Source organism: Antechinus flavipes, chromosome 6, assembly GCF_016432865.1.
Source record: "Antechinus flavipes isolate AdamAnt ecotype Samford, QLD, Australia chromosome 6, AdamAnt_v2, whole genome shotgun sequence".
Classification (NCBI taxonomy): Eukaryota; Metazoa; Chordata; class Mammalia; order Dasyuromorphia; family Dasyuridae; genus Antechinus; species Antechinus flavipes.
In genome coordinates, this window is record NC_067403.1 from 190,947,179 (window position 1) to 190,966,706 (window position 19,528).

General features: G+C 33.4%; 1 protein-coding gene across 1 annotated transcript in view; it reads right to left on the reverse strand.

The window, feature by feature from the left end:
• The window catches only part of ACOX3 (acyl-CoA oxidase 3, pristanoyl), an 85,310-nt gene that overhangs the window by 57,286 nt on the left and 8,496 nt on the right, over nucleotides 1–19,528 (reverse strand). The window contains exon 6 of the mRNA XM_051966738.1: nucleotides 16,120–16,209. Coding sequence (XP_051822698.1) covers nucleotides 16,120–16,209 — 90 coding nt within the window. The remainder of the gene's footprint in view (nucleotides 1–16,119; nucleotides 16,210–19,528) is intronic.

Consider the following 19,528-nt stretch of genomic DNA (forward strand, 5'->3'; position numbering starts at 1 on the left):
ATATATATATATATATATATATATATATATATATATATATATATATATATATATATATATATATATATATATATATATATATATATATATATATATATATATATATATATATATATATATATATATATATATATATATATATATATATATATATATATATATATATATATATATATATATATATATATATATATATATATATATATATATATATATATATATATATATATATATATATATATATATATATATATATATATATATATATATATATATATATATATATATATATATATATATATATATATATATATATATATATATATATATATATATATATATATATATATATATATATATATATATATATATATATATATATATATATATATATATATATATATATATATATATATATATATATATATATATATATATATATATATATATATATATATATATATATATATATATATATATATATATATATATATATATATATATATATATATATATATATATATATATATATATATATATATATATATATATATATATATATATATATATATATATATATATATATATATATATATATATATATATATATATATATATATATATATATATATATATATATATATATATATATATATATATATATATATATATATATATATATATATATATATATATATATATATATATATATATATATATATATATATATATATATATATATATATATATATATATATATATATATATATATATATATATATATATATATATATATATATATATATATATATATATATATATATATATATATATATATATATATATATATATATATATATATATATATATATATATATATATATATATATATATATATATATATATATATATATATATATATATATATATATATATATATATATATATATATATATATATATATATATATATATATATATATATATATATATATATATATATATATATATATATATATATATATATATATATATATATATATATATATATATATATATATATATATATATATATATATATATATATATATATATATATATATATATATATATATATATATATATATATATATATATATATATATATATATATATATATATATATATATATATATATATATATATATATATATATATATATATATATATATATATATATATATATATATATATATATATATATATATATATATATATATATATATATATATATATATATATATATATATATATATATATATATATATATATATATATATATATATATATATATATATATATATATATATATATATATATATATATATATATATATATATATATATATATATATATATATATATATATATATATATATATATATATATATATATATATATATATATATATATATATATATATATATATATATATATATATATATATATATATATATATATATATATATATATATATATATATATATATATATATATATACAACCTTTTCTGCTTTCTACTTTGAGTGAACTCTAAGTAGTCATTTTGGGTAAGGATCTTTTACATCCCACACATAGAGACTCAGTGATTTACCTAGGGACACACAGTAAATGTCTGAAGCTGAGTTTGAACTCAGATCTTCTTGAAGGGAAAAAAAAAAAAAGGAAGGGCTGGTTTTGAAGAGCATTATATATCCAATGAGGTATTTTCTATTTTTTAAAAAAATTTAATATTTCCCCAGTTACATTCAAAACAATTTTTTTTGTTTTTAAGATTTTTGAATTCTAGGTTCTCTCTCTTATAGCCACCCATAACTAAGAAATCATATGTGAAGTTATGTAAAACATTTCCATAAAAGTCAATTTGTGAAAGAAAACAGATTCCCATGAAAATGAAAACCCTCAAGAAAAATTAAGCTAAAAATAAAGAGAGAGAAAGAAATAGAGAATGTTTTAATCTGTATTCAGACTAGATCAGTTCCTTCTCTGGGTATGGATAGGATTTTTCATAATTCCTTCAGAGTAGTTATGGATGATTGTACTACTAAGAATAGCAAAGTCATTTACAGTTGGTCATCCTAGAACATTGCTATTACTTTGTATCTACAATATTTCACTTTGTTCATGGAGGACTTTCAAGGTGTTTTTTGTTATTGTTTGTTTTTTGCCTGAGAGTTTCCTCAAGATTTCCCAGAGAACAATAATATTCCATCAGAGAAACTTGCTTTGAATTTTTTTTAACAATTATTATTGCTAATTGTATTCCCACCCACCCCCATTTATTCTCTCTCCTTTCATCCTGTGCCTCCCATAAGGCAATCTCTGATTTCTTGCTTATGTTTCGCTCCAGACAAACTGTCTGACCTGCTGCTTACGGAGGTTACTCTGTCTCTTAATTCCATCCCTTTACAAAGGTAGATTCCCAACTAAGGAAAGTCACTTGCCTATCAGTCAGCAACTGCCTCCTCCTCCTCCAAGAGGGCTTTTCTGCCTCACTGGCCACAGTTCTCATCTCTCATATTTTACTTTTCCTACAGAATGTCCACTTTTTGATGATAAGAAGATTTTTGTTTTTCCTTTTTCTATATTAAACAAATAATAGACATTTAACAAGCTAGGTGGTACAGTGGACAGAGTATAGAGCTGGAAGTCCAGAAGAAGACTTTTCTTAGTAAGCTCAAATCTGGCCTCAGACTACCTGTGTATCACTGAACAAATCACTTATCCTTGTATACTTCAGTTTCCTGATCAGTAAAATGAGGTGGAGAAAGAAATGGGAAATCATTAAAGTTTATTTTTGCCAAGAAAACTCCAAATGATGTTGCTGAAAACAGACTGAACAACATTTAATGTTCACTTAATTGACTTGAATCTCTAACCTGGAAGCATTTAGTAAACTTGATGCCCTCAGGATTGGAATCTCTTCTGTATAGGAGTCTCTTAAATGCAATATCACAGTCATTTCATATTATTAAAGTTATCCAGGAAACTGTATAATATAAACTTATATTATAGCCTATAAATATGTATATACACATATATTATAAACTATAAATACATATATATATATAATAAACTGTATATTATAAAGTGTTAGTCAATTTGCTCAACCACAGGAACCTAAATTCATTAGTGCTTTTAAAAGTGGACATTGCTATATTGGACAGTATCATTTTTAGTAGCTAAACATTTTTCCTTTATTGTTGACTACTTAGAGCACTCTCATGTGCCTTTAGTTTGCAATATCATTTCAGTTCTTAAAACACAGCATAATTTTTCAACACAGAACTAGCTCTACATATTTTTTTTATATTTTCTTCAAGGGTCAATCTAAAATGATATTATAAGAGGCTTATGAACTGTCTATTATAATGCTGTTATACTAAACATAATTATATATTTTTATAATTATATGTTTAAAACATTGACTAGAAAATTATATTCCATTCAATTAATATTATTTAGAAGTTAAGGGAAAGTTAAGTCAGATTATTGGTTTTCATTAAAATCCACGGGAACTTAATTCAATTTATTCACATGCTTATGGCTCTATTCTAGACACCAAGATAAAAAGTTGCTTGAAAAAGTTTAAAATCTAGATATAAGATAAGCATACAGAGAATATAAAAGGAACCTTACTTATGGGACTCAATAATAATGAAATTTTAAAAATATATAACAGCTATGTAAACATGAAATTAATAAAGCAGAAAAGCTTCATACTTGAACAAATGGGCAAAAACTTACTTATATCTGGACTATCATAATAATTAATAAGAAGGAAAGAGGGAATAATTGCCAGTTTTTTCAAAATAAAAAAAACCCTCAGGTATTTTAATATTGACAATACGCAAGCTAAAATATATGCTAATTGTTCAAAAACTACTGAGTGTATGATATTCAAATTTTATATTAATAACAAATAAACAGACTTCCAAAATGCATTTTTTTTTGCATTAAAAGATGCTATGCCCAAAATGAAAAATTTCATTAATTGACACTATTCTGGGCCCCTGGATACAAAGATATTTTCCTCTATTCCCCTAAAATTCAGTAGAGATACTCTACTCCAATATAAAGCAGCTAGGTGGTGATGTAGATAGAGTGTCAGGGCTGGACTCAGGAAGATTCTTCCTGAGTTCAAATGTGGCCTCAGACACTTACTAGCTGTGTGACTCTGGGCAAGTCACGTAACCCTGTTTGCTTAAGTTTCATCTGTAAAATGAATTAAAGAAGGAGATGGCAAACCAGTTCTGTATCTTTGCCAAGAAAATCCCAGCGAGGGTCACAAAGAACTGGAAATAATTGAAAAATATCAGTATAATTGCCCCATCTATTGTTTTCTGTTTATCCTTCACTTTTTTTTTTAACCTGGTCTCCTCTCAAAAGTCTGTTTTGCTTCTGACCATTCTCTCTTTTAATCTGTCCTCTCTCTCTCTCTTTTTAAATCATTCTCTCCCCTTTTCTTATGCTCATTCCTTCCTTGTTGGTTGTTACATTTACATACTCAGCAGTGAGTGTGTGTGAGCTTTGCTTGGCAAGTAATTCTTGATTGCAACTTAGGTTCCTTTGCCTTTTGGAATATCATATTCCAAGCTCTCTGGTTATTTAATGTAGAAGCTGCTAAATCTTGTGTTATCTTGACTGGGGTTGAATGATACTTGAACTGTTTCTTTCCAGCTGCTTGTAATGTTTTTTCCTTGACCTAGGAACTCTAGAATTTAGCTATAATATTCCTGAGAGTTTTCATTTTTGGAATCTCTTTCAGGAAGTACTTGTTGGTGCTTTCTCTGTTTCTAGGATATTAGGGAAGTTTTTCTTGTTAATATCTTAAAACATTATATCTGGGCTCTTTTTATTTTAATAATAACTTTCAGGTAGTTCAGTAATTATTACATATATTTTTTTCTCCTTGATCTATTTTCTAAGTCAGTTGTTTTTCCAATAAAATATTTCACATTTTTTTCTATTTTTCCTATCATCTTAGCATAGTATATGGAGAAGGTACTTAAAAGGATCTTACTGAATAAAAGAATGAACCACATTAGAGGGTTATGAGAAAAGGACTTTAATCTTATAGAAACATGATCTATTAAACCATCAATTATTGGTAGTTGATTGAAGTGATCTATGACAAAATACTCCTCTAATTTAATTAAATGTTATTAACTAGCTTTGTAACCTGGAACCAGTCATATAACTTGTCTAAGCTTCAGCTTTTGAAGTCTAGACATTTTAAAAATAATTTTAAATATAGTATTTTGAATGTTTTAAAATTGTAAGTGATCCCTAATTTCAAAAAATTATATAAATTTCAAATTCAAATAATTCTGACTTTTGTATTTCAGCAATATTATTATTTTTTCAATAGTAACTCCTCCCCAAAGGGCACTATTATAGAGATTTGAAGAATGGTATGCAGTCATTACCCAGAGATCTGTACATTTTTGGGCTTTTGGACTATGGAGATGGAAATCTTTTTTTCCAGGAAGCAAATAAGGCATATAATTGAGACTTTCACTGGTCCTCTCTGCTTCCTGCTTTGTCAACAGATTGGGGGGAAAGGAACAGGAGTCCTGGGCCCTGCCAATATGACACATAGCAGGGAAAGCAAAGTTAAGACCTCGAGATACGATAGAATATGTGGGAAAATGGGAAGAAATGAGGTAGGACCAATCAGCATTCCAGGGTTGGTGAAGCTGTGAGAATCTATCCATAGCATCTACCTTCCCTTTGCTTCCCTGACATGAAGCCTAGAAAAAACTTCCCCATTATAGGAGGGGTTGGGATGGTTCAACTACCTGTCCTTCCATTAGAAGGTCTTCCACTATCTGAAAATGTTAATAAAGTATATTTTCATTCCCTAGTGGTTGTATCCAAGCCTGTCAGTGCAAAAATTAAGGCCTGAGAGAAGAAAGCATCCTGAAGAGAACAGGGAATGTTCCTCATTTCAGGCTAGGATGAGGTGAGCCAGAGAATTTTCCCCTTCTAATTATCTCTAGGATCCTCTCATTCCTAGACTTCTTTTGAACTTGGAGAAAGATTTCTAAAGGGAAAGAGTAGGTTGATCTGTCAATCTGTCAAACTGATCTGGATTCAATTGCCAGACAAAGCTACACCTGGTTACCAAGACATTTCTTCTTTAGTTCCTTTTTACTAAAACCAAACTGGTTCTGAACTGAAAAAAATAACTCAACTATTAAAATCACAAATGTGATGTGCCACAAAATTTCACCTTTGAATTAGGTGGGAAAATAAGGCAGAATAAAAGGAAAATCAGTTATCAAAATTCACTTCAAGCTTAGAAGTCTCACATAATCAAAGCAATTGCACCCTCTGCTGGAGACAAGATGATCTTAGCGAATATCAAGCCTGATGTCTTTTGTTCACGGGCCTATTTCTGATGATACTCCTGGAGAGCACTGTTATCTCTAAAGAACTTGTATTAATTAATTAATATTTCTCCGTTTTTGCATTTGAGGATAAGGAATCCCTTATGTCAGTCAAACCCATGGAAGTTTATTCTGTACTCAGTAGGTGTTTTAGTCCCCAGTGAGTAAAGTTCTGAAGAAGTGCTGATGAACATAAAATATGATACAGGAAAGCCTCAGTGACAACTTTTCTCAATTTTGGAATTTTTCTCAGTTTTCTCAGTTTCAGTTTCAGAAACAAATGACCACAAACCAAGTATCATGGTAGAAAGACGGCCAGCTGTAGAGCTTCTGTTCTTTGGTGTTTATCAGGTTGGAGACCAGAGTCAAGGGACTTTTACCCCTAGGATGCTATTGCCTTAATTGGAATGGGAATTAAAAATACTTGCGCCATTGACTTTATGGTATGTAGAGTGTTCTGTAAGCTTCTTCAAGTGCTATGTGAGTGTAAATTATGATTATTTATGTCTCTTCTCTGGGACTCAGTTTCTTCATCTGTGAAAGAAGAGGGGAGGGTAGTCTAGATGCCAGGTGCAGTCTGTCCTGTCTCTCACTCTAGGGCTCAGGGATTTCCAGCTCACACTGTTTAAACAATGACATCCTTAAAAGCATTGTGTCAGGGAATGTGGACTGGATTTATAATTAGAGGATCAGAGTCTGAATCCTTATCTGGTCACTTACTTTCTTGGGAGAAGCTGGACAAATCACTTGACCACTGTCAGCCTTCACTTCCTAATCTGTAAAACAAGGAGGATGCACCCAAGATCTTTGAGTTCCCTTCTAGCTCTTCCTGTGGCTATCACCTGTCACTCCTTCCTTCTCAACCCCCTTTTTATGGTTTCTATTTATTATATTCCTACCACTAAAATTCCCCTCCTCCACTTTCCCCTTGCCTAGTTCAAATAAAAATGAGGCTCCCATGATACTAACACTTTCCCTTCCCTGCCTTCCGTTTTGATTCTCTTCTGCTGCAGCACAACAATTATAAGAACTATTAAGATCCTCCCTCCTTCTCCCCTAAGAACCCTAATTCAGAACATGCGACATATGAGCTTGTCTCTTTTTGTTTCCTTGTTGATCCTTAGAGAAGCTGGGATTCTCAAGAGACAATGGTGCTCTTTCTGTCCTTGATCATCATTTACTATATTAAAATTGTCCAAAGTGGTTTATCTTTGTAGCTTGGTTTTGTTGTTTTGCTTTTCCCTGTCAATCAACCAAGAAGTATTTGTATATGGCCGTTACTAAGAACTAAAGATATAAAGAAATAGATTCTATCCAAGCCTTCTATTCTCCTTCATGAAATATAGACACTAGATTTCCCCCTTAGCTTTTCTAAAAACCTGACAATTCTTAAATTTTATCTCCATGATCTTACATATCATATATTCTTTCAGTTTTTCTGCTTTTTGATTTTGCTCTATTTAATCTACTTCCTCCATTACTTTTTTTAGGGTATATTATATCTTGCTAAAATTTCCCAACTTTGTTCTAAATTATCTATGATCCTTTCAACTTTTGCTTCTTCCTTAGTTCCTTATTCTTAACCTCCCTCTCTTTCTACCTACAAAGTTCAATATTGAGCATAAAAGCTTTTAATTTGCCACCTTTTTCCTGCCTGGTGACCCTCTACTCGCATGAACTTAACCACATTTTGATCAGCCTAAGTTCAGAAGCTAAGCTGGCTTTAACTCCTAATATGTAACATTCTAGTGAGCTTAGGCCTTCAGATGGGCCTTGGTCTCAGTGGAGAAATGAATGGAGAGCCACCACGATTGTGGGAGATGGAATGTCTCTCTCCCAGTACTTGTTGGTTCTTATATACTCTATTATAAGTATACATCATCATAGGTGTTAATCTTGTAGAATATATTAAGTACTAAGTACATGTAAACTAGAGACTCATTATATTAATTCCACTGAGTTAACATCTTGTTGTAAGATTAAATCAATCATACTGAACTGGACAACTATTAATCACCATGCTAAACTAGATAACCATTGTCTTATCAATTCTACTGAGTTAACACCTTCTTTCAAGTTTACTTCTCCAGAGTTCTGCCCTTTGCATCTCCAGCTTTATTTTGTTTTAGAACATAGGTGGTCATGCCTCCCTTCAGCCTCAGCCTCTCACAATGGCAAGAAGTATAGTTTTTCATCAAAAGCTCAAATTTTATTACTTATCTCTTTCTTCAAGCTTTGTGGTCAATTGATTTTTTTTTCTTTAGGACTCTCTTTGTAATTATTTTAGAATTAATTTTGTTTTGGAATTTTCTCCTGGGATTCTCTTAACCCACACTATTTCTTCACAGTTTTCCTACACTTACTGTGTGGCTATTTTGCTCTCTGAGAATAGTTTTAACTTCTAAAATTTCCTCTGTTGAAAGAAGGAGTGCGCATGGACCCACACAACACCATATACCAAGATAAGATCAAAATGGGCCTAAAGCATGGACCCATAGGTCCCTAGGCTAGTTTATCTCTCAGACCTATGGAGGAGGAAGAAATTTGTGACCAAAGATGAACTAGAGACCATTATTGATCACAAAATAGAAAATTTTGATTACATCAAATTAAAAAGCCTTTGTACAAACAAAACTAATACAAACAAGATTAGAAGGGAAGCAACAAACTGGGAAAACATCTTCACAGTTAAAGGTTCTGATAAAGGCCTCATTTCCAAAATACATATAGAGAATTGACTCTAATTTATAAGAAATCAAGCCATTCTCCAATCGACAAATGGTCAAAGGATAGAACAGACAATTTTCTGATGATGAAACTGAAACTGTTTCCACTCATATGAAAGAGTGTTGCAAATCACTATTGATCAGAGAAATGCAAATTAAGACAACTCTAAGATACCACTACACACCTGTCAGATTGGCTAAGATGACAGGAAAAAATAATGATGAATGTTGGAGGGGATGCGGGAAAACGGGGACACTGATGCATTGTTGGTGGGGTTGTGAACGAAACCAACCATTCTGGAGAGCAATCTGGAATTATGCCCCAATATTTATCAAACTGTGCCTACCCTTTGATCCAGCTGTGTTACTATTGGGCTTATACCCCAAAGAGATATTAAAGAAGGGAAAGGGACCTGTATGTGCCAAAATGTTTGTGGCAGCCCTGTTTGTAGTGGCTAGAAACTGGAAACTGAATGGATGCCCATCAATTGGAGAATGGTTGGATAAATTGTGGTATATGAATGTTATGGAATATTATTGTTCTGTAAGAAATGACCAGCAGGAAGAATACAGAGAGGCTTGGAGAGACTTACATGAACTGATGCTGAGTGAAATGAGCAGAACCAGGAGATCATTACACACTTCAACAATGATACTGTTTGAGGATGTATTCTGATGGAAGTAGATTTCTTCGACAAAGAGAAGATCTAACTCAGTTTCAATTGATCAATGGATAGACAGAAGCAGCTACACCCAAAGAAAGAACACTGGGAAATGAATGTAAACTGTTTGCATTTTTGTTTTTCTTCCCGTGCAACAAGAGAACTGTTTGGCTCTACAACATGTATTGTATCTAGGATATACTGCAACATATTTAACATATATAGGACTGCTTGCCATCTAGGGGAGAGGGTGGAGGGAGGGAGGGGAAAAATTGAAACAGAAGTGAGTGCAAGGGATAATGTTGTAAAAAATTACCCAGGCATGGGTTCGGTCAATAAAAAGTTATAATTATTAAAATATATATATATTCTACATTAATACTTGAAAGAAAGAAAGGATTGCTCTGGCTGAATTGTTGCCAAGGGATGACTATTAGACATAGATGGTGCAAGTCTGATCCAATTGCTGTGACTTCCCAATTTCTTTTGACTATAGAGGCAGCTAGACAGCACAGAGAATAGAGTTTGGGACTTGTAGTCAATGAGACGTACGTTCAAATACTGCCTCAGATACTTAGTAAAGATACTTTCTTTCCTTCAGCTTCAGTTTTCCCATTTCTTATATGGTGATTAAAAAAAACTCTGCAATGATAAAATAAAGTTATTCAAGTAAAGTAAACCTTAAAGAACTATAAAAATGATTATTAGTAAATACTTCACTAGTAACGATTAATAAATGATGATTATTATTAATAGCAGCAGCAATGGCGGCGGCATCTGTGGTGGTGGCAGTAGTAGTAGTATTCACTGGTAAGATTCTCATAACCCTTAAAGGGAAGTTCCTATTAGGAGTGATTCATGGGGACCCAAGATGAGCCAAAGGGAGTCCTCAGCCCTCTTGTCCATACTCAGTTTTTTTGTCTCTAAAATGGACTTCCCAGTGTCACTGTGAAGAAAGTACTTTGTAAAGCTAAAAGCAATATTTAGATTTTAGTTCTCAATTTAAATTTAGAACTAGAAGGGTCCTGACACCTGGAGGGAGAATGGGCAGCTGGGAGTGTTATCTTTTGTCCCCATCATGACATCACCTTTAAGAGTTTTTTGTTCTTTTATTTTTCTTTTGCTTTATTTGGTGTGTTTTTACAATGTTTTTGAAGTGGTGATAGAACAGGCCATGGTCAGAATTAGTACTCAGAAAAATTCCTAGAAATAGTCACTAGATTTCTTAATTATGGCACTCTTTTCAAAAAACTCAATCGCTGTCCACTCCCATGTTTTATAAGTCCACATTGCTTAGCTTGGCATTTAGACTCCCAGCAACTTTAGAGATACTTGATCTAAGCCCTTTGTTTTTCAGATGAAAAAAACAGAGGCTGAGGGTAGTGAATAAAAACAATGACAAAGAGCAAGTTCATGGTGCCATGGAACAAAAACTGGATTTGTTATCAAAGGATTTTGCTATTGACTCCTTATGTGGCTCTAGTCAAGTTAATCCATTTCCCTAAGCCTAAGTTTTCTCACCTATAAAACTGAGAAGATTGTACTGTATATCTTTAAGGACCATTTTAGGTCTAAATTTAAATTCAGAACTAAGATCTAAATATTGCTTTCATCCTTACCAAGTGCTTTCTTCACAACGACATTTAGAGGTCCATTTTAGAGATAAAGAAACAGTGTGAGACAAGTCCTGTCCTCCTTTGGATCCCCTATGCAAGAGGGAAGAAGAGAATGGCACAATTTTTTTGGTAACTATTGGGGTCTCAGATGTCATGATTTCCAGTTCTCTAATTTAGTCAATGAGGAAATCAAAGTTCAGAGAAAAAACATGATTTGGCAGAGTTTCCACAGACAATAGTAAATAAAGAATGATACCATAATTACAAGTCCAAGGTTCTTTCCACCCTACTCTCCTACATGGGGGAGAAACAGGAGACAAAAGAACCTTGGCGTTGTTCCAGACAAGTCATTTGGGCAGAGTAGAGGGAGAAGCAGGGAAAGAGAACTTTGTACTATTGAAAAAGGCCTCAAAGGGAAATAAAGACAGAAATCTCATTATGAGGAGCCACAAGGATGACGACACTGAAAGAATTGAGTGATTCTTTACTTCAACACATACATTAATTTTACCTTGTTCCTTATTCCAAGAAGAAAAACAGCAAACTTCCTCTAATGCATTGTCAATAGACAACAAGAAATCTGGCCCAAAAGATCTCTTGAAAAGGATCTTCTGGAGAGCAGGGCTTATATCTTATTTAACTTCATATTTCTCTCAGTATCTTGTATAATTTATTTCAATAACTAATAACAATAGAGAAAAGAGCCCTGACTTTGGAACCAGCAAGTCTAGCTTTGAGTTCTTACTGTCGCTTAACTAGCCATGTGACCATGGATATAAGTCATATAATCTCTCTGAACCACATTTGTAAAATGGGAAATTATACTACTTACTGTCTAGCTCTCTGGGTTATTGGGAGGAAAAAAGCATGAGAAACCTGAATGCTCTACAGCAATACAATTAACTGTTCTTATGTAAATGAATTTTATTAATAGAATGAATGTTATTTGTTGTTACTTGAATAAATGGAAAGTCAACTGACTTTAGGTAGTCTTATTTAGAGGTTTTGTGGATTATAATCACAGAAAACAGTCACCAAGCAAGACAGTTTAAGGGACCAATGGTAGAACCAAGCTGAATGTTTTTAATGAAGAATACACAATGGTGATTTCTTAAATAGGAAAGCAAATAGAGGCAATATATAGTATGATAGAAAAGGCACCAGTTTAAAAGTCAGGAAATATGATTTCCAGTCTTGGCTCTGCCAATATCTAACTGTCCAAAGGAAATCACTCTCTACCTCTTCAGCTTTCTTCTCTGTAAAGTGAGGTTCCTTCTGACTAAAATCTGTGTTCTAAAACTGATTACAGAAATAAGAACCCATTAAGTTTTCTTAATTTCTTATCTTTTGCTACAGTCTCCTCCCAGTAGTTTTTCATGGAGTAGAAATGCTCTCTTTTTTTAAATTCTATTTCAGCAGAGCATTATCTTTGGCAGATCTGATCCAACTGGACAGGCCTAGGTCAGGCCCAACAACTATGTCGATTGCCTGTAAACCAAATTAGCTTAGTTCGGACAGGTTCATCACCAGAAGGAAGGATTATCCGTGACATTTTTTTTCATCACAGCAACTCAAAAAGAATGTTTACTAAGCAGTAAAAAGGGCTGTGATCTGTTTAGAGTGGGAGTACAATGAAATCGAAGACCCCTGGAGCGGTTTACTTCAGATGAGGGGGCCAACTTCTGAATGGTGATGATAACAATAATGATAGCTAACATATATAGCATTTAGGTTTACAGAGTGCTTCATATATGCCATCTTCCTTGATTCTTACAACAACCCTGGAAGGGACACAAGTGCTATCATGATCCCTTTTTTTACAGTAGAAAAAACAGGCTCAAAGAGGTTATGTGACTTCCCGGGGTCTCACAACTACTTGGTATCTATAACTTTGAAATAATGAAAAGCTGGAAGGCCATTTAAAAACAATAAACAAAATTTAAATATAGGAAAAAAAGCATTTGCACATTATTAATGTCAGAGAACCTTAAACCTAATTTGGAAAAAGTATTTTATGAAGTACAGTGAGCGGAACAAAGAGAACAATGTGTTCAATAACAATATGATTGTATCTGAAAACCAGTTGAAAGATTTAAGAACGCTGCATAGTGTAGTGACCAATGCCTATCATCCAATGATGAAACATGCTGCCCACCTCCTGACAGACAAAAGGTACATTCAGTGAACATACACTTCTGGACATGGCCAGCATGGGAATTTGTTTTGCTCATTTACACATATTTGTTATAAGAGTTTTATTTTTCTTCTTTTTTTTCCCCCAGAGGCAGTGGGAAAGAAAATAAAATGCTTGTTAAATAGTAAAAAGAAAAGAAAAAGAACCAGTATTTTGTGCCTCAGCATCAAGCCTTTCTTGTCTCTAGTTTACAGGCTCAATGACAGCTGTAGAACCAGGGCCCTGGGAGTGCTGAAGAAAGGAATCACCTTTCCTTGGCCCCTGTCCCAGGCCAGGTAGCGGCTTTGGCGGACAAGCAAAGGAAAGAGGCAAATCACTTTGCACGATGGCTACTCACTAGGAGGCTCCCGGGGATTCCTTCCCCCAGTGCAGATTTTAATCCCTTTCTATTCAAGCAGACTGTCTTCTGAAGTTACTGAGACTGAAACAGCTCCTTAGCTAGTCGCCAGCCTTCAGGCAGGGGAGGACCTTCCCTGCACTGAGCTTTGTGGGTCTGCCTGTCTTCAAGCTTGGAACCTTTCTGTGCCCCCAAACATGGCCTTCCAGACCCCCCACAATCACTGACATACATGATGAGGCCCTTCAGTTCTTCATAAAAGAGAGAGCGATTACTGAATGTGGCGCATAAATTATGGTAACTTCCATCAGACTTCACGGGGGAAGCTGCTGCTCAGGGGACCCTGTTGTGCCATCAATGTGCCAATACCCCAAGCACTGAATCACCCCCTAATTTTTCTGACCTGTGAACCTGGATTGTTACATATTGATTCCGGTGAAAAGGTAGCACATGAAGACTCAAATGGACGTGGTCCTATCAGTGTGGCCGTTCTCCTCACCACAGAGTCCGCCCATAAGCTGTGGGCCTATCTCACTTTCTCTGGACATCATCAGGACACCAGGGAAGTCCGAGACAATTCATTTCTTACTCCTCAATGCACTGACTCAAAAGTCTTCTTTTTTATATGCTTCCCACCGACCCACATAGGAAAAAATAAATAAATGAAGAATGTCCGTTGCCTAGATGACCCAGAAGGGAATGGAGAAGTATTTCCTGGGTTTTAACAGACTGCGTATAAAGGGAGAACTCGAAGAGAGCACATACTTCTGGCTGGCCTCCCTGCCTCGAGTCTCCCCATTTCTCTTTTAGACAGGGGTCAAATGAACCTTCCTCAACTACAACTCTGACTACTCGCCTCCTCCCCAGCCCCATTCCACAAACTCCAATAGCTCCCTTTTCCTTTCAGGGTCAAATATACAATCCTTCATTTGGTTTTTCAAAGCTTCATCACGTGGCCCTTTTTTACCTGTCCAAGTCTTCTCACCCCTTGCTCTCTTCCATGTAGTCTACAATTCAGTGACAAGGGCATCCTTGCTGTTATTCCTTGGACAAGACTATCTATCTGCTCATTGGCTGACCTCTCATTTTGAAATGCTCTCGTTCCTTATTTCTGCCTCCTGGCTTCCTTCAAGTCTCAGCCAAAATCCTACCTTCTGCAAGTATCTCCCTCTGAGACTATATCCAATAAATCCTTTGAATATATATATTTTTTCCTTTTTAGTTTTTTAGTTAGTTTTTTTTTTTTTGGCAAGGCAATTGGGGTTAAGTGACTTGCCCAGGCTCACACAGCTAATAAGGGTCAAGTGTCAGAGGCTACAGTTGAACTCAGGTCCTCCTGGCTCCAGGCTGGTGGCTCTAACCATTGCACCACCTAGCTGCCCCTGTATACATCTTTTCTACACACAGTTGTCTGAACGTCATCTTCTCCATTAGACTGTGAGCGCCTTGATTTTAAGGACTATTTCTGTCTCTCTTTGAAGCTCTAGGGCTTGGACTTGTGCCTGGCGTACAAGAGATATTTAACAAAATGCTTGTGGACTCGACATATTCTTGATGTGACAAACTGTGCTTATTCTGCTAGTCAAACCTCCCCCCTTTTTCTGCACTACTCATGCCATGTGTGATGTAGACACTGACTCTTAGCAGGGCCCCCATTTCTAAATTCTATCTCAAGGCTCTGAATTCTGTGCACGAACTGTCTCCCGCCCTTGGAACGCAATCCCTGCTCACCTCACATGTCCTGGAATCGTGAGATTCCTTCTAAGCTCAGCCCCCATGTCTCGAGTTCCACACGGCGCTGAGAGAGCACTGTCAGCTTTACGCACATGATGGCTGTGTCCACATTACACACGAGGAAAGCAAGTCTCAGAAAAGAAACTGGGCTTTGACCCAGGCCCAGCACTCTCTGCACACTGATGAAATCGGGAACCACAAGAACTGAATTCTAGTCCTGCCTCTGCCTACAAGTCTCAGTGGGACTTTGACCAAGTGCCCTCTCCTCTCTGGGTCTCAGTTTTGTTTTCTTTCGTTTTGCTTGCGGGGTACAGAGAGGCGATCCTTAGGTTTTTAGTATGAATCTAATTTGTGAGTGATTTTTAAAAAAATGATTCCAAACTGGACCAAACCGTACTTCTCCAGTGGGATATACTCACTTACCCATTGTCCAAACCATTCTGTCCGAGTTTCTTTCCAATGTCACCGACCATGATTCCTGGCATGGGAAGAAGTGTCTTTGGATCTCGTATCTATTTATGCCCATAAAAAGCAATGAGAAATGTTATAATCAAGCAAAAACTAAAGTCTCTCTCTCTCTCTCTCTCTCTCTCTCTCTCTCTCTCTCTCTCTCTCTCTCTCTCTGTGTGTGTATATATATATATATATATATATATATATACATATATGTGTGTGTGTGTGTATATATATCTAAAGTAAATGTATATAACTAGCAGATAGAAATCAATAGGTACTTATTGATTGATGATTTAGTAGATAAAGAAAAAGCTTTTCCATGATTTGAAATATGGTCATTATTTTTATATGGGGGGGAAGGATTTTGAATTATACATTTAAATCTTAAGTTTCTTTCTGCAAATATTCTACAAATAGTTCTTGATAAATAGACTTTCAATAAGCCTAAAAGATAAATATAAATACATTTATAAGTGGGTGTAAAGATTCAGTTCTCTCAGCAAATTATTTTTAACTTTTTAAAAATTAATATTAAAATGTAATTGATTTAAATTATTTAAACTTAACCTATAGTGTGTTTAAAATTCTGGCTATAAAGGCTTTAGATATAATTAGAATTTAATATTCTCTGTAAAAATATTGATATGACTGATCTCTTCAAACATAATTGAAGAGAAGAAATGATATCTGGAGCTCAGGTTAGGGGAAAAAAAAGAGGCAAATTAATAACTAGAAAATCCAATGGTGATTTATTTCTACCATGAAAGCAACTCAGGAAAAAAATCATGGGTACTTGAAAAGCAACAATGAGAAGAAAAATGTCAGTTCAATGCAAAGTTATTGCAAATTGAAGGGGCTAGACCAAATAATCTGAAATTTTACATTCTCTTGTTTTTAATATGCTCTATTGATCTCCCCTTTCCCACCAGTATTCCTTCAGCCTGAACATACTTAAGCAGATGGAATTCATTGAAAGACTATTTATTTGCCATCATCACTAGTAAGCTCCCCTCCTTTAATGTCTTAGGTAGTTATTTATAGGCCATCAGGTTGGTCTCCATACCATAGCCCCTGCTGTCATAATTCAATATAAATTCTGATTCTCCCAAACTATCCTTACCCGACACGGCATTTACCTTTTCAACTCTCATGACCTATTGATACTCTCATTCCGCTTCAGCCACAGTCATGTCTTAGATGTAACAATCACTGGCAACTTAATACCTGCATGATTCAGAATTCTAACATTTATTTCTCTAATCATAACTTCCTAGCATTCCATGTACCTCTCATCACACCCTTCTTTGACTTTCTATCCATCCTCTCACCTCTCTCTGTTCTGGTCCCCTAGTCCTCCTTAGGTTTCTCCTTTCTTCCCTTCAGTTTCAACCCTGAAGTCTAACTTTACACTTTTTCCTATCCTGGAATCCCTTTTCTACATGTCTAGAATGGAGTATTAAAGAGATGACTAGCAAATACTTAGATAAAGAAGTGGTGAGTGACAAAAATCCACATGGTTTTTCATCAAAATCATGTTATGTCAGATGAATTTTACTTCCTTTTTTGTCTAGAATTGTAAGGAGGGGAATGCTAATAGAGGAGGGGAATTTTGTGGTTTAGTTTACCTAAATTTACCAAAGCTTTTAATAAAATATTTCATACTATTCTTGTGGAGAATATGTAGATGTATAGATAAAATGATAATACAACCAAATGGATACAGAATTAGTTGAATGGCCAGGCTCAAGGAGTAGTTAAATGTTAGTGGTGGAATGTCAATATAGCAGGTCTCTAGGGAAGTACCCCAAATAACTGTGAGTGAATGCATGCTGTTTAACAGTTCTATTACTGACTTAAATAACGATTATAGATGGTATGTTCAGACTTTCAGATGATACAGAGCTGATGCAATGGTTTAAGAGTCAGGCTCCAAAAGCCTTTGTGTGGGCTTGAGAAATGGCTTTAATCTAATATGATGAAATAAATAGGAAAATTTCAAGTCTTGAAATTGGGGACCAAAAATGGGGGAGGCATAGTTAGTAGGAGTTATTCTGAAAAAGATGTGGAGAGATTTAGTGAACTGCAAGCTCAATATGAATCAGCAGGGTAATTTGGCAGCCAAAAATGCTAATTAGATCTTGGACTGAATTGAAAGGCCTAGCTTAAAGGAAGAAGGAAGGAACAGTACCACCATATTCTGTCTTTATCAGATCTCATTTGAAATACTATGTTCAGTTCTGGGTACCACAGGTTCAGAAGAATATTGATAAATTGGAACGTTGAGAGGAGAGACACTAGGATCATAAGATGATGGATGCCTTCAGTTCATAATAGGTAATAAATACTTGTTGGAAAAAGTTCAAATTATAAATTTGCTACTCACCAATTATGTAATCTTGAGACCTTTCTGAGCCTAAATTTCATTACTGTAAATGTAATGTAAAATGGGGAGTACTTTTAAAAATACTTTTAAAATACTTTTCATACTTACCTCAAAGTTAAAATCAAATGAATTACAGATGTGAATATTCTGAAACCACAACACTAGGTAGATGAGATATAATCTTAGAAATTAGAATACCTTCCAGCTCTGAAAGTCTATGGTTTTCTAAAATTAGAGAAATGCCTAAAAACGAAAAGTAAAAGGGTATGAACAAGAAGTCTTTAGGGAAAAAAAATCCAAGTTCTCAAATGTCACCAAAAAAATGTTCCCTATCATAAATAATTAGAAAAATGTGAATTAAAACAACTCTGAGGTTCTAATTCATGGTCATGAAACTGACAGAATGGACAAAAGAAGAAAAATGAAAAATGCTGGAGGATTTGTGGGAAAACAGGATCTATAAATTGGTTTAAACAATTATAATACCCCAAAAGTCACTAAGCTGGTGATGCAATACTGTTATACTATAAAAAATGATAAGCCTGTTGGTTTTCCGAAAAATCTGGAAAAACATATATGAACTTATGCAAAGTAAAATGAGTTGAACCAGGAAAACATTGTGCACAAGTAATAGCAATATTGTAAAGACTATCAGCTGTGAAATACTTAAATGCTCTGATCAATATAGTGATGATCTAATACAATTCCAAAGGATGTATAATGAAAAATATTATCTATCTCACCTCCAGAGAGAGAACTGATGAAGTCTAAATGCAAGTTGAAACATCATTTTTCACTTTATTCTTTTTGCTTTTTTTTTTAACAACATGGGATTAGGGGAAGAATTTGGAACTTAAAAATGTTTAAATGAATATTAAAAATAAATAAGTAATGAATATGTTTTCTCAAAAGTTACTAAACTACATATATACATTTTGATTAGTGATACTATTACTAGAGCTATATCACAAATAGAGCAAGAAAGAGGAATA